The sequence below is a fragment of the Phasianus colchicus genome, chromosome 4 (assembly GCF_987193195.1).
Source record: "Phasianus colchicus chromosome 4, bPhaCol1.hap1.1, whole genome shotgun sequence".
NCBI lineage: Eukaryota > Metazoa > Chordata > Aves > Galliformes > Phasianidae > Phasianus > Phasianus colchicus.
The window spans coordinates 61187521-61202906 of record NC_143439.1 but is presented as its reverse complement, the minus strand read 5'-3'; the positions used below and the strand labels follow the sequence as shown (position 1 = coordinate 61202906).

The window sequence follows — 15386 nt, the reverse complement described above, 5'->3', positions numbered from 1 at the left end:
AAAACAGCAGTAGATGAGAAAAAAATGGAGCAGATCGTCACTACTTCTGGGAGGTTCTCATAATGGAAAATAAGGGGAAAACTCAAACAGATTACACATTTATTTCATCTTTAAAATTGCTCGAAAAGTAGACTGTAGAAAAAGCATTACTTCTTGGAAACAATAAAATATTTCCCTGTAAACTGAGTCTGAAAAAGAAACTTTCAGAGGTAGCTTAGAGCTCTGCTGATGTACTTCTATTCACAATGACATCTGTGAAAAGTTTGAGAGAGAGAGACTGCATCTCACTAGCATTAAAGATAACAGTCTAAATGGACCAAGACTGGCTCTGGCATTCCTGACAGCTGCCTGTGATGAATTAATACATGTGCAAAAATTCAGAAGACACATGAAAACTTAGCTTACATTCCCCAGAAGTCATGCAACAAGAGGCTGTGCAGACAAAAGCAGATAAGCAGCCTGAGAACAACACAAGCTTTCTCCAGGTCAGTAGCTATGCTGGCTACAGAACAGAAGAGAGTTAAAAACATTCTTTATAATTAGATAAATTCCAAACACAGTTCTTACCAGTAGAAGAATTCACTTTGGACTTCTTTTATGAGAAAGCAGAGAACTACATTATAAGCTGCTGGTACAGTAAAGTAGCTAGCCACTACAGTCAGCTTTTTCCCAGCTGCTCTAAGCAGAACACAATAATCCTATGCGTTGGACTGCAGCAGAACAGCTGACAGTGTATGAGACCACAGCATGTGCTGCTGTGACTTCAAGGTCCTCAAGACACTGAGCTGATGATCTCACAATGTGCAGGCAGGGAAGAACTATACGTATCAAAACCAATCAATCAGGGTATAAAATAGTGTAAACTGAGCTTCTGCCAATGACAAACTCTTGCTTATAATCCCACCAACCTGAAAGAGCATTCTATGTGTTGTTTGCTAATTAGAAGTTAGAACTCTAGGTTAGAATCAAGCAAAAAAAATTTAATCACACCCACTCCCAAGAGCTAGAGAACATGCAAATGCTGCATCTGTTGAAATCCTAGGTTTGCTGAGTAGGCTTTGAGTTAAAAGTATTCCCATTAAAGTAAACGCAGAAAAGAATATGTAGCAAGGCCTCTGCTACACAGCAATCACGTTACTTGCATGCCTTACGTGTCAGAAAAGGAGGACAAAAATTCAACAGAAACTGTCACTACAGAGTCCTTGTGAGTGACAAGGACATATTATGACTGGGGAAATCATTTCACAGCATGTTATGGTCGCTCTCTTGAACCTTGGAATTAAGTTGTGTGGCAAAGATCACACAGCATCATAATCAGCTGATTTCACATAGTACAGTGCACACCTACGCTTGGAGACATGCTGTGAGTGCACCATCATGCTTTGCACTGCAGACCATTGAACATGAAGAGGTGTCTCAGTAGCGTCAGAATTAGGAACAGGGCAATTACATCAGCACAGAGATGGCTGCTAACAAATCCTGACTTTCAGGGAGAAGAACCAGCCTAGTGCTTGATTTTCTGTCTCTGCTTTGCATTACAAAACCTTTGTGAGAATACATTAATAGTGATAACAAGGTCATTCCACTACACTTCTTGGGTGACTGCATTGGGATAAACATTGTAATTAAGTGTTAGATGATATTTAGAAAGCCACAGAAAGGCAGTGTAGCACATATTTCAAAGACTGCCTGGAATCCTCACAAGAAAGGCTAAAGAAAACTTGCTAACTATAGCCAATCTCAACAGGACAGCACAAAAGACAGGCACCAAAGAGCCTGGCTAAGTCAGATGTCTTGAAAAAGATACTTCACATCATGAAACAGACATGTTTAAATTTGCAAACATGACCACAGGCACCAGCACAAAGACAGAACGCTGCTTGAAAGAAAATGTTCTGATAACACCACTCGTTGGGAAGAAATGTTTTCCAACAGGATTTGTGCTAACACAGCTGAAGGAGACTGCTCTGGGACCTGCGCAGTTTGTCCACTGAGCAAGGAGCCTACTGCTGAGTTCCAGTTCCTATCCTTAAAATAGGATAAAACACAATAAAAAATAAAAGCGCACAGTCCAGGGTACATCAACTGTACCCCTTGTCAAGAAGTCACCAAGACAGAAATACAGAACAAAGAAATCACTTCATAATTAACAAGAGAAATAATTAATAAACAGGGAGGAAAAAAAGAATATGTCCTTTAGAGGTACTGCACCAGTAAAGAACCTGCCTTACACTGGCCAGACCTATTCCAGGAGCTCCTGCTGGATGCTCCCATAGTGACAGTGACTGTAAAAGGAACACAGCTGGAACGATTTCAGCACCAACAAACAACCAGTGGGCAGCAGCCCTTCACAGACTGATCTCAACTGATAGAGTTGGGGAATCATAAGGCTGCTTTAAGGCTGTTCAGAAGCATTATGTGCTCAGGATGAAACCACAGCTGTTCTCATCAAGTTAACTGTATATAAAAGACTTACTTTCAAAAGGTTAATACAACCTTTTGATTTAAAGAGTCCTCATCTAATCAATTCTAAATGAGGGGAGGAACGTAAAGCTGTTTTCCCCACAAACTTTTAAATTTAGTTATCTGAACTTTTATAAAACTGAAATGATTTGCTACGAATAAATAAGCTGTACGGGCAAGTTAATATGAGGATATAGAACTGTACGCTAATCATGATCAATCTGCTCTTTCTTCAGTTTACATATTTATGTATGAAAAAAAGTTTCTTTAGTCCCTAATCTTGCAAGCATACATATTATATTACTCTAAAGACTTCTAATTAAGCATATGAGAAAAGTACAATTAGAAGTCTTGAGCTCACAAATTCTTTCCTACCTATTCTTTTTCTGCATAGACAAATTTCTACAGCTTGAATTTTACATACTTCAGTATATGGTCAGAAAATTAAAAAAAAAAAAAAAAAAGGTTCCTACAGAAATGTTGACAGAAATGTTGTACAGCATTAATAAGCAGAAACAAACACAAACCAAAGGGAAAACGTTTTGCATTCAAGTTGCTGGTAAACTTGGAAACTTAATACCTGTGTGCAGCAGTCACACAGCACTGCCCTGCTGTAACAGAACCACAGTTATTTCTTAGGGATGATCCAAGAGCCACTGTACTAGAACACAAATTGCTGTGTTTTGCTGAACAGGCATACTAACCAGACTGACACTTCACGTACTGCAGCCCAGCAGTGCCCCAAGTCCCTGCACCACACCTGTGTGCAGGCAGCGACAGCCCCAGCCCATTTCAGAACACCAGGCCAAGAACATGTAATGAGTATACAGCCAATGGGCAGACAGGTAACATTTATCACATGCAGCCAAGGTGCCTTTTCTCCCACTCTGTTCTTCCCTTTATATAAAGGAGAAAAAAAAATAATCACATTTTGGGACTTTATGTATATGATGTAAAAGCAAGAATAAAAACTGATCAGTCATGGGAAGTGTAGCTATTATTTTGAAGACGATTTCAAATCAGGGTGTAAATAGTAAGTCTTCCAGAATATGGCCACAGGTTTCAAAACAGATCACCTCATGCTAGTCAAAGAAGAGCACAGTTTGTAATAGAACAGCTACCTAACATTTTCCTAAATCTTGGAATTATCTTTTAAAAAAACTTCTCTAGGATTTCTACTTTTGAGGGTCAGAAAAAAAGTCAACTTCCCCCAAAAATGAGTGAAAAGAAGTAAATCACCAACAGCAGCCAGCAATGGGTGCAGCCAGTACACATAACAAATGTGTTTAGACTTTTCTGCTGCATGACCGAAGGCTTACAAACAAAGCCTTTACCCTGCACAATGCTGAGCTGGTGGGGGTTCTTCTGCTGGCATGTTGGGGTTTTGGTTGGTTTTTTTGCTTTCTTCAGAAGGAAGAAAAATCTGCAGGCAAAAACAGATAAACCTGTTATATTCAGAAACAGCTATGCTTACAAATAGTATATACATCACAGAACACTGATTCTCATACTGCACAAATAAAGATCAATGAAATACTGTTTCACACAATGTATCCCAAGGCAATGCAGTGAGAAGCAGTAAGCTTCCAACAGACTACGCCATCGTAATGCGGTATTTGCTGTATCACAAACTGGTTTGAGAACAGGTATCTGCAAATATACTTTAACCTGGCATTTATGCTACAATCGGGAAACACTGAGTGTGAGGCGCTCTGACTAAAAGTCAGTCTAATCTGAAGTCAAAAAGCTGTCTCAGAATTTTCACATTGTCCCCAACAGCATTTCTGTGGGTTTGCCAGAGGTAAAGATTGCTCAATAACGTAATGAGTTTTGTAGTTTATTTGTTCCTTATTCCTAAACAAGAAAAAAAAAACATCAATTAAATGCAAATGATGAAAGCCTACACATTTAAATGCAGAACATTTAAGTTTCTATAACATTCTATTCTTTAAATCCATACCAATTTCCTATTTCCTCATCAGAAGAGTAAAAGACCAAAACCATTAAGAATTAAGGACTGCCTAAGAACATTCAAATCTTAAGCTCTTTGGCTCATTTCCAGAAGTAGCAGGTATCCACACATGCAACTGGCTTGAATGAGAAATGTGCTACAAATGCCAACGATAATGAACTACAGTAGAGATTTTTTAGTTTTTACAACATTTAGAATGGGCATATTTATAAGGTGTTACAGCAGTGCTTATACATATAACACGTGTGTAACAGTAGCTGGCTGTACGAATAACCACAGCAGCTCTGGAGGCTCAAGGAATCCCTGTGCAATTCCTCATAAACAAGATTCCAAAACAGTCAAGCAAAACACACCTGCTTATGCATTTTCTGAATATTTTTATATTCAAGCCAATGACTCAGAACAAAAAATGCAAATATTCCAGTAAAAATGGGTCGCAGTGTGTTACAGTTTTACTTTCATCTATAATTTCTGTGTAGAAAACTTAAGTCTTGAAAAACCTAGTATGAAGAATCTAAACAACGTGTCATTCAGCAATATTAGATGTGTGTACATATAACCATACCCAAGAGAAACCACCTAATTGGGCAAGTCACAGAATTAGTAGTGATCATGAAAACAAAAGTAAAATAAACAAATAAGAATTAAAAAAAGCAAAACCCAAAAGCAAGCAAGCAACCAAAACCAAACCACTACACATCTCAAACCTTTAACAACACCTGAGGTCCTATTCAGATGTCAGACAACCTCACCATGCAGAACTGGATAACACTGGAGGAAAAGCCATCAGGTGACAGAAGGCATAGAAGTCAGCAGTGTAATCAAGGAGAGGACCACAGACCTAGTATTAGCAGGAGAACAGAAGGGAACATCCTGCTTAAACTCAAAACTGAATCCTGAAGACCTAGCCAATGAACACTGCCATATTACTTTGAAATACTTGTCAACATAAGCAGAAGGAAGCACTGACACAGTAACAATGGCATTCAAATAGCTGGGGTTGCTCAGTAAAGTTAGCAATGATTTTTGCTTTTGTTTAAAAAGAAAAGCAAAACAAAACAAAACCCTCAAATCCTTCTGTATGTTCCTGCTAGAAGCTCAGTTCGGGAGTTCATATATCCATTTCTCTGCTACAGTGATGACACAAAAACACTACAAAGGAGGCATGGAAGGAAGCTTCCAAATGCATTCAAAACCGCCAAAAATGCCATCAACATCTTGAGATCAAAAGATTCTAACAACTACCTAAACTTCAGTTTATAATCATCATTATTAGAAATGTTGTAAAGTATCTTTAAGTTCAGTATCCTAAATAGTTTGTCTCCTTCAGCATGCACACATCCCTAGTGTAAGAATGGATTCCCATCACAGAGAATCACCGAATGGTTTGGGTTGGAAGGGACCTCAAGGATCATCATGTTCCAATTCCCTGCGACATCTGCCACTTCATTCTGATTCAGGCCCATACATTGCCTCTGAACAGTCCAAAACAGACCTCACTGCTGTTTTTGGAAAGAAGCAATGGCTAATCATGCCCTGCAGAAAGACTCCTACAAGTAAAGAGAAATCATCAGAATAAATTCGTTACTGAAAGCATTTTCTCCCTGAAAATTCTGTCGTATTTCTCAAGAATCAAAGGAATCACATGAGGAAAAAAAAGAATTCCTGAGATGCTGAGTACCAATTTTTCCCCAGAAACAGATCACAATTAGAGGAGTTCAGCATCTCTCAATATTTTCCTTTTAAATATCTAAAAGATATTTCTGTACTTGAATTGCTGCACTCTTCCCTACCTGTAAGCAGTGCTGGTTATTTGCATTTCTTTTGTTTGTCTTCACGTTGTACACATCAGCAAAATAGGATTGAAACTGCTTAAATGTAGTTTTACTGTTCAGAATACAATCTCTTGTTTCTGAGCAGCTTAAGCCAGTTTTTTTTAAATGCAACCACACACAAAAAAATAAAATAAAATACAGTAGAGCAAGCACATGATACAAATTTCCTCAATTCTTCATGTTAAAAAAAAAAAACAAACACATTTGCAGGTTTTAAAGATAAAGCCATTTAAGAAAGGAATTAGGTAGCAGTGTATTTCATAATGTATTCATCCAATCATTACAAAATCATCACAAAACCAGACACTAGACCTCAACAATTACAGAACAGTTACTTGAAAATGAAGTGAACAAGTACAATAACAGTATGTGAAAAGCAGGGAAGCAGGAAAGAAACTTCCAAGTTGCTCAGTATCTAGATGCTGTTCAGAAGACATCCTGTACAGTTGCCACACATCCTGGCTACCCTGTCAGCATGTGCTATTCAACTTGGAAAAGAACGGGGACTTTCCTTGAAGCTCAATCAACTCGTAAGGATCTGGTTAAGGTATCAAAATGAAATCAAATGATTGAGGTTTTCCTAATACAGTTACCATGCTTCTTGTAATACTTGATGAAAAGTAATTTTGGCACTTCAGTCACTTTTAAATGATCACAATGGAGACTTTACAGTTATGACTACGTTCCAAATCAGACTAGAAAGAAACAAGTCTTCATTTTTCTCCATGGTCACAAGATTATCTTCAAAGCTTCTCAAATTCTGGTGGGGTATCACCGGCTTCTTTTTTTCTGTCCAACTCTTTATTTCAATGGGCTATGAAACTTCATTCTGTCTGTCTTCTAAAATACAGCTATTCATGTCTGACCAAGACGTAAGTAAGAGCACTGCTAAGGTATGTTCTTAAAATATCTCACAGTGGTTTTCTTTTTGTTACTGTTTTTAATTACTATTACAAATCATAAGGTTGTTCCTGGTGATTCCCACCACTGTGGGTAGAACTTTCACACAAAAAAATGCTTTTGCACATCAAGTTTTTTGTTTTACATGACGGAAGCATGCACAGTGATGGCTGCTAACAGTTCTGAAATTGGCAGTATCCAACTCCTGCCCTATTCTTGATGGATTTGTGAAAAAAGGAAACTAGAAAAAAAGAATTCTGAAGCACTTCAGTTGCAATACGTGAAGCATTAGCAAAGAAACAGCAACAAGAAATGAATTATCAAGGCACCAAAAAAGGCAATGCTTTCTTCCTTCTGTTTTTTCACATAATCACAAACACCTTATACAAGTCCATGATGACAGTACCCTCGCTCCCTTTGAAAATGCCAGAACTTATCTGAATTTTATATTTAAAAAAATCCTCTATTAAAAGTATTCTGATGTACACCAAAAGATGCAGAGAAATTTATAAAAGGAGGTGAAATTAGGAGCAAAGGATATGCTCACACAATATCCTGAGTTGGAAGGGATCCATAAGGATTAAAGCTCTTGAAACACAAAAAATGTTTAGCAAGAATGGCACGTGGGAATGGCAGTACAGCTGCCTGTGCTACATGGTCTCACTTTTCTTCCTCTGCCCTTTCTGAATTACAGCCATGCATCACAACTCTTTTGTTGTTCAACTCTTTTGTACACCTGTCATTGGGATTCAGCATTAACACTCCTTTAGGAGATGAACAATATTCATGCAATAAAGTATTTTAGATACCTGGATGTTAAAAAAAGTATTTCTATTCTTTACTGAGAATAGCATGAGATGAAATTCATGAGAGGAAGTGACAGGGAGTCTACAGGCTACTGTGAAGCAGCCCAATTTCACACACAGCTTACAAAACTCACCTAAGTTTACTAATGTTCCAATATTAAATACATCTTACAACCAGGAGTACCAGAAATTTTAAGTTCATGAAACATGACAGTGCTAATAATTCTAATGGAGACCGCAGTAATACTAAAATGTTAATGCAATTGCTGATAAAGAAAACCAATGACATCAACCTGAATTTGATCCCAGTGCAGTACATACCCCCCTTCCACCCACACACTGAAAGACAACCACCTCCCACCCCCTGAGCCATCCCCAAGTATAATACACAAAACATAACTGATACAAAACTCACTTTCACTGGACAACATCTAAAATATGTAAATACCTGTTCCTGCAGGTCGTAGTCATAGCTATCATGCAGCAGAAGACTGAGGACATACCGAGTATAAATCATGGCATCAATGCCACACTTCTCTAGCTCTTGTCCCAGCCAGGTCTGCACTGGACCCAAAGCATGTAGCAGAGACATTTCAGAAACAGATACAGGGCCTGGATAAGAGCTTGAGGAGCTTTCTGATGGCAAACCATCCACAACAACTGTACAGATAGGGCGCATGAATCTAGGTGGTTGGCATCCTTATAACGTGAAGCATTTTCTGTAGTTGATATCCCGTCGATATCTGGAGGTGATTTTCACTCCAGTAAATAGGAGAGAGGCTTGACTTCTAGGACAATCATTTATATTTCCTGGCAGTTAGCCGTCTAGAGACGAACATCACTCTTCAGGCATGACCAGTGAATAAACTAAATCCTAATAGCAAACACATATGTAGATGTGTTTTTCTACCTTAATTTCACATTGAGGCCAGATGCAAGTCCCCAGCAGGACCTATAAAGAGGAAAAAAGGATAAGTTGTGATATTATGTATCCACACACAAACAACATCAAACAGTGTAAAATAAACAACACAGAAAGCAGCCATTTACGTACTGCTTACTTCACCTGTACAGCACATCTGTTCAGTGTCACTATGAAGAGCAACATGCATTATTCCAAGCTTAAATATGACTTAGAGAAAAATCACTTTTTCATGCAGGGAGAGACCCTTTCCAACAGTTCACAACCAACCCTTTCTTGAAACGTACAGCAGACCTAACTTTAACAGAAGCTTGAGATTTTATTTACTATCAGCAAAAGAGAAACCTTTTGATCAAAAAAAATTGACATTCACTCACATTAAGACTAATTGCATATTTTGCATCACTAGAAGACAACATAATCCCACTGTTCTGCTGTGACTTCCATCGACAAGCAGAAAAAACTGTCCTGTTTCTAAAACTGAATTTACAAAATTAATCTGGCCAGCAGTTTCACCAGACCTATAAACTACTTCCTATATCCTATTGCTGAATGGTTGCTATTGTCAGGTTTGGTCATTTTTTGTTGGTGTTTTTTTGTTTTAATTTCACTTTTTGCCTCGCTTCAGACCAGCGCAGCATTTTATCATCTAAAATCTGCCCACATAAAAACCTGAGCAGAACACCATCTACTCATGTAAGAATCAACATTCAGTCTTCTTCACATAGATGACTACACAAATCTTAACTTAGTGAGCTTACACTCTAAACCATATCCTAAAATAGACAAATCATCCTAAGACTTAAAACACCTGCAATGCTAAACCAATCATGCATAAGTAAGGCACAGAACAAGCACGCCTCAGTATGCAGTCCTTCTGTCCTCTAATCCAGAGCAAGTCAGGTCCAAAAAAGGCCATTTGGACCAGTCTGCCAATGAGCCAAACAGCAACCTGGTAGCTGTGCAAGTTTTCTCCTCTCCAGTTCGACAACAGAAAACAAAGCTCAAATCCAAGCAAGAAATATACTTTCACTGAAGGGAAGCAAAGAAAGCACCTAGCAATATCTACTGGTTCACTCCAACCCTACTGCAAGGTGCAAGGGACAGACTCGCTGAAACAGCCATTCCTTATTGTAACTCTGAGCAATGCTGTGTGGGCAGAGCATGTTTTGTAGCCAAACAAAATGAACAGTGCCTCTGCTATTGACATATGTCTATATGACTTAAGACGACAGCTTTTAGGAGCTTTCTTTGCATTACTATTCAGATACAGCTGTATACTCAAGAATTTTAATGAATTAATTGCAACATCATCAGGAAAAGAACCCAAAGCATGATAATCTGAGTTGACAAAGCCCTATCCTACAGTTAAAGCTGCCTTACTCCAATGGCAGTCTTCGCTTAAGCACGCAAATAACACACTGGTATTCAAGCTCTGTCAGTAGCACGTTCGTATTGCTTGGTCTCTCGTATGATAGCAGAAGGAAAAGTACATAGAAACACTTTGCAAAGGCTGTTTCATCATGAAATTATGTAAAGTTGCGTATTGTGACTGATGTATTCTGAATGAACAACAAGTCCAAACTCTTCAGCAGTTCATGTCCTCCTAACAGCTGAAAAACTAAATTTCACTTACACTTTATTTTTGGGGGGTTAAAGTCAGGAGTTAAGAAACAAGACAAAGTATCAATGATGTTCCAAAAGTTTTAGTCAAACTTTTATTACCATATTTAAGTTCCCCTTTTTAATGTTATTTCACTGTATCTTTAAAATATATAAACAACACAAAAACTGGAAATCTGAACAGAACTCTCAAAGTCTTTGAGAGATCCCATTTTACAACAGCCTCCAGTACTCTGCCTCACCAGAAGCACTAAGCATGTATTTCCATTATGCTTGAGAACAAAATCCCATCCAAACAGAAATGTTTTCCTATCCCAGCACTATGCAGAGGTTTTACACACCAAATTTACACAAGTCATTCAAAGAAAAGACACTCTGCAAGATGCAAAGCCCAACTTATATGATAACAGTCTTTGACAAATCAATTTTCAACTCTTCCTATTATCTTTTTCTCACTGTCTTGTTAAAAAAAAAAAAAACAACACAACCTCTGTCCTCGCAATAGTCACAGCCAATCTTAAGAAGGATACTACTATATAGCTTTAGTAATTAGAGCAAGGCTAGTTACTTTAACTACAAAGTTGGAAAGAACTCTCCATTTCCAGCCATAAAACATGGTAGACAGACAGTCCTTATAAGAATTTCCAAATAAGAAATCACACATCTCTCTCAATAGTTTGTGAAATCTGAATTCATCACAAATCCCAAAGTCAAAAACATGAGATGAAATTCCTACAAGACAATTTCTGCTTACTCTGCATGCAAGTACATTTTCTATTAACCTTCAGATTTTGTACTACTAATCAATGACCTTTCCGAAGCACTACAGCCAAATTACAAAGTGTCCTATAAAGGAAAGAGGATACAACAGTATGTAAATAAACACACCGACTTTATCACTGAGGCTATTTGAGAACAGCTACTTCTCCTCAAAATCACTGGACATCCTTTTCACCCAAAATAGCGAAAGACAACAACTGAGTATTAGTATGGTCAAATGTAGTTACAGGAAAGCAGTTTTAAGTGTTCTATGGTGAAAAATAGGAAGAAAGCCCAATGGTCTGGAAACTGAAGCTGGAACACTTCATGCCAGTTCCCTATGTCACTGTTGCTGCATGGCAAATCTTTTCTGAAGGCTAAGCAACCATAGTCTTCCCTGTAAGTGTAATGGAATACAGCTACGGTCACAACTAATTCATAGTAACAATTTTGTGTGTCATGGACCACACAAATGCCTTTTTGTGATAGTTATGAGTGCAGGCTTACAGAGCACAGGCATGCCAAGAGGACAGTAAAAGGAAGGTGTAACTAAATCACTCCTCATTTAAACTGACACAAACCTACCCAGAAAGCACCAGTATGTGTAAGTGCTCTTACCAGACTACCAGCAGAGAGAGCAAACCAACCATATCCTTCATTATTGTCCTTGTAGGTAAACTAAAGCACAACAGACTGCTCCTTGTACACTATCAAAAGGTAACTCAAAAATCAATCAAGCTGTCTGCAGGCTTAAATCCACAACAGAAGAGTCTACACTCCAAAGGAACAAAAATTAAAGGATTTATATATTGAAGGAAATAGGAAACTAATAATTATTTTTTTGCATCATCTGCAAATAAAGGCTCCCAAGCCACCAAGTTGTTCTTTACACACTATTGTACAACTACTGCAGAGAAGCACATTCCTCAATAAAGCTACAGGTCATCTTTTCCATTCCTTCCATTCCCAGAAGGGACAACCACCACATCTGTGCCTCCAATGCACCATTCTGCCCAACACTGTGCACTAACAACTGGAACAAACACACAACAGCAGTTGTCTTTAGAGCTGTTTCATACATTTCCACTAATATTCTGTAAAATATGCCAGTATATTACATAGTTTACAATTAAAAGCTCTCATTTTCTAAAGGTGTGGGCCTTCTTGCTACAATCTTCGACGACTTTTGGCAATTTCTCAATGCATGAAGAAGCAATCACAGCATTCTTACTGTTTATAAATGTGGATCTAAAAATCCACGCATTTTTAACCAGGACACCTTTCAGAAGTAGCACTTTACTGCAGAGTGGTTTTATTAAAAACAAACAAGCAATCTTTCCTCTCCATGACAACTGCGTGTAGCAAAAACCAGTGAATCCTATTTACTATAAATCAGAAGTGAAAATGTTACTGTGTGGTCAATAACATAAAAATAAGTATTCACATTAGTATCTTTCAGTCCCCTGCAGTAAACTAAGCATCAAAAGCACAGTCACAGATGGCAATAAAAGTTCAAAATTTCTCATATGCATTATGGAAAAATCAGCAATTTTACCACTATTTGTTTTGCTTCTTTCAGTGAAAAGCCTCAACAAATCCTTAATACGCAAACCAATGGGCCACACACTGGGGAGGGCACTGTCACAGCCCTGAAACAAAGCCTATTTAGACTGCAGCGAACAACGGCATCTGTGTCCTTAATAAATTTCACATGGCACTTAAAAGACATGTGAATTCAGAAGAAGTTGTTGTTGTTTAATCACATTCCTTGACGACCAAAGAAATTTGGCTCTATAATTCTCAGAACAGGAACAATCTTTTCACGTGTTGGTGATGTTTGGTGCTGTTGTACAACAAACAGCAGAGCAGAGATTTGACTCATGATTAAGGCATTGAATGCAGTAAAACAAAAAATATTGATAATGTCTGCATTGCAAACAAACCTTTGCCTCCATTCCATTTCAGTCCATTCCTGCCATAGAGCTCCAGAAACGCTGCTGCATTACAGCAAACACAGATTAAAGCATCTGTCAGGAATCAAAGCAAGGAGCACTTTAAGGAAGAAGCATACAAGCAGCTCTGTGAATTGACTTCCTGATAGACACAGGTTTTCTCTTTTTAAGAAGTTTTATCAGATGTGCAAGGGCAGTATAAGCTTGTTTCCAGTGGATAGATATTTTACTGTTGTCTGATGTCTACCCAGGCTGCCGTTATCCTCTGGTTCTACAGTAACTCAGCCAAGTGGGAACCCACCTGGGACAGAACCCAGCGTGGGGATGTCACTGCAGGATGCTTCTCTTGAAAAATCTGCTTATTTTCATGATTCTTATCCAGAGGAAAACCTGAAGCTGCTAATCCTGCATCAAAGCTTAATGAAATTACTCAAAGAATTCAAGAGCTACTCTATAAGCCTCATTTTCTTCACTCTGAGGGTGGTGACGCACTGGAACAGGTTGCCCAAGGAGGCTGTGGATGCCCCATCCCTGGAGGCATTCAAGGCCAGGCTGGATGTGGTTCCGGGCAGCCTGGTCTGGTGGTTGGCCACCCTGCACATAGCAGGGGATTGAAACTTGATGATCATTGTGGTCCTCATCAACCCAGGCCATTCTATACTTCTTCCTTCTTAGCAAATAAAAAGAGCATGGATACAATCAAAACAACACAGGGAAAATCATCAGCACAGTTCTGTAGGACCTGCATTGCTGTACAAATGTATAAGGGATCTGGAAGGTGGGATACATGACACAGTGCTGAAGCTAAGAAATTACAGCAAGCCAGCAGGGACAGCAAACGGAGTAAGTGAAAAATGCAGGAGATGCTTATGAAACACGGTGACTGAGCAATGAAAAGGCAAAAAAAATTCAGTGTAGAGAAACTGGAAATGACGCAGGGCAGGAATAGTAATTTGTGCTATTAATACTAAGTTCCTCATATAAAACAATGAGTTCTAAGCTGATTCCAGAATCTAGTTCCTAAGCAGTATGTTAGAAATTTCACGAAACTGCAAGTTTAAACCCTGCAGCAGTCAGAAGACAGAACCACAGTACAAAACCAAAGTTATCTGTTTCACTGCACACATATACAGTGCTATAATAGATACACTTTAACTGATGTAATCTGTGATTCGAGCTGTTCCTTACAGGGATTCCAAGGCAGGAACCACCCGAACTGATGGAGGATGAACATCCAGCGCAGCAGTGCAGGTGCAGCAGTGCCCTGACAAGAGTTGCCTTCAGTGCCCCAAAACCCATGCAGCACACTGCTCTCCTGCTCTGAGCAACTGTCACACATAGGCAAAAGCCAAACCAGGAGCTACATGAACTCCACCGACACTCCATGGACATTGTACAGGGGCAGTCCACAGACAGAGGGAAAATCTGTGTATAAATGAAAAGGCTGAAAGAGGGGTGGTGATTAACGAGAGCATGTTGGGTAGTTTGAGTAGAGTATGGGGTGAAGATCACATTGATTCGGGCTGGAATAGAATTAATTTTCTTCAGAGCAGAATGAGTCCTGCTGTTCTCTGGCTTTGCAACCAAACCAGCTTTGATAATGCATGGATGCCCAGGCTTTCACCAAGCAGTGCTCACTCCACATCACGGCCTCCTCTTTCTCAGGCTGCCATGCCAGCAAGGAGAACAGAACTGCAAAAAGGCTGGGAGGGGACACGGCCAGGGCAGCTGGCCACAGCTGGCTGCAGGGACATCTCATACCAGATGTTGTCCCCCAGCTTTTACTGCTGGGAAAAGATGGCAGAGAGAAGCACATTTTCAGTGGGAAGTTGCAAATTCTTTATTTTGCTTTGCTTTCACATGCAGCTTTCGCTTTGCCATTCTGATCCTCTTCCCCACCCTGCTGGGGGAAAGCGAGCGAGCGGCTGCGTGCTGTTAGCTGCCCAGTGGCGTTATCTGCAACAGCTGCACAGAACTTTGCTCCTGTAATATCAAAACAGACGTGCCTCTCCATGGACAGAGATTGCTCAATGCGCTGCTGTTTGGTTTTGTGCTTGTTTTTGGTTAACAGGAGCTACATACAAAGCTTTATAAAACAGGGATTGGGAATTCCTTGTCAAAAGATACTGAAAACACAGAATATGCATATATATA

The 15386-nt window shown here is 39.1% G+C and overlaps 1 protein-coding gene across 4 annotated transcripts in view; it reads right to left on the bottom strand.

The window, feature by feature from the left end:
* The window catches only part of KIAA0232 (KIAA0232 ortholog), a 64902-nt gene that overhangs the window by 40007 nt on the left and 9509 nt on the right, over positions 1 to 15386 (bottom strand). For 3 of the 4 annotated variants that reach the window (XM_090139691.1, XM_031588352.2, XM_031588351.2), the window contains exon 2: positions 8425 to 8928. In XM_090139691.1, coding sequence (XP_089995817.1) covers positions 8425 to 8655 — 231 coding nt within the window. In that variant the 5' untranslated portion in view covers positions 8656 to 8928. Of the gene's footprint in view, positions 1 to 567; positions 2915 to 8424; positions 8929 to 15386 lie in introns of those variants that run through there. The other variant, XM_090139692.1, reaches the window with a different exon arrangement.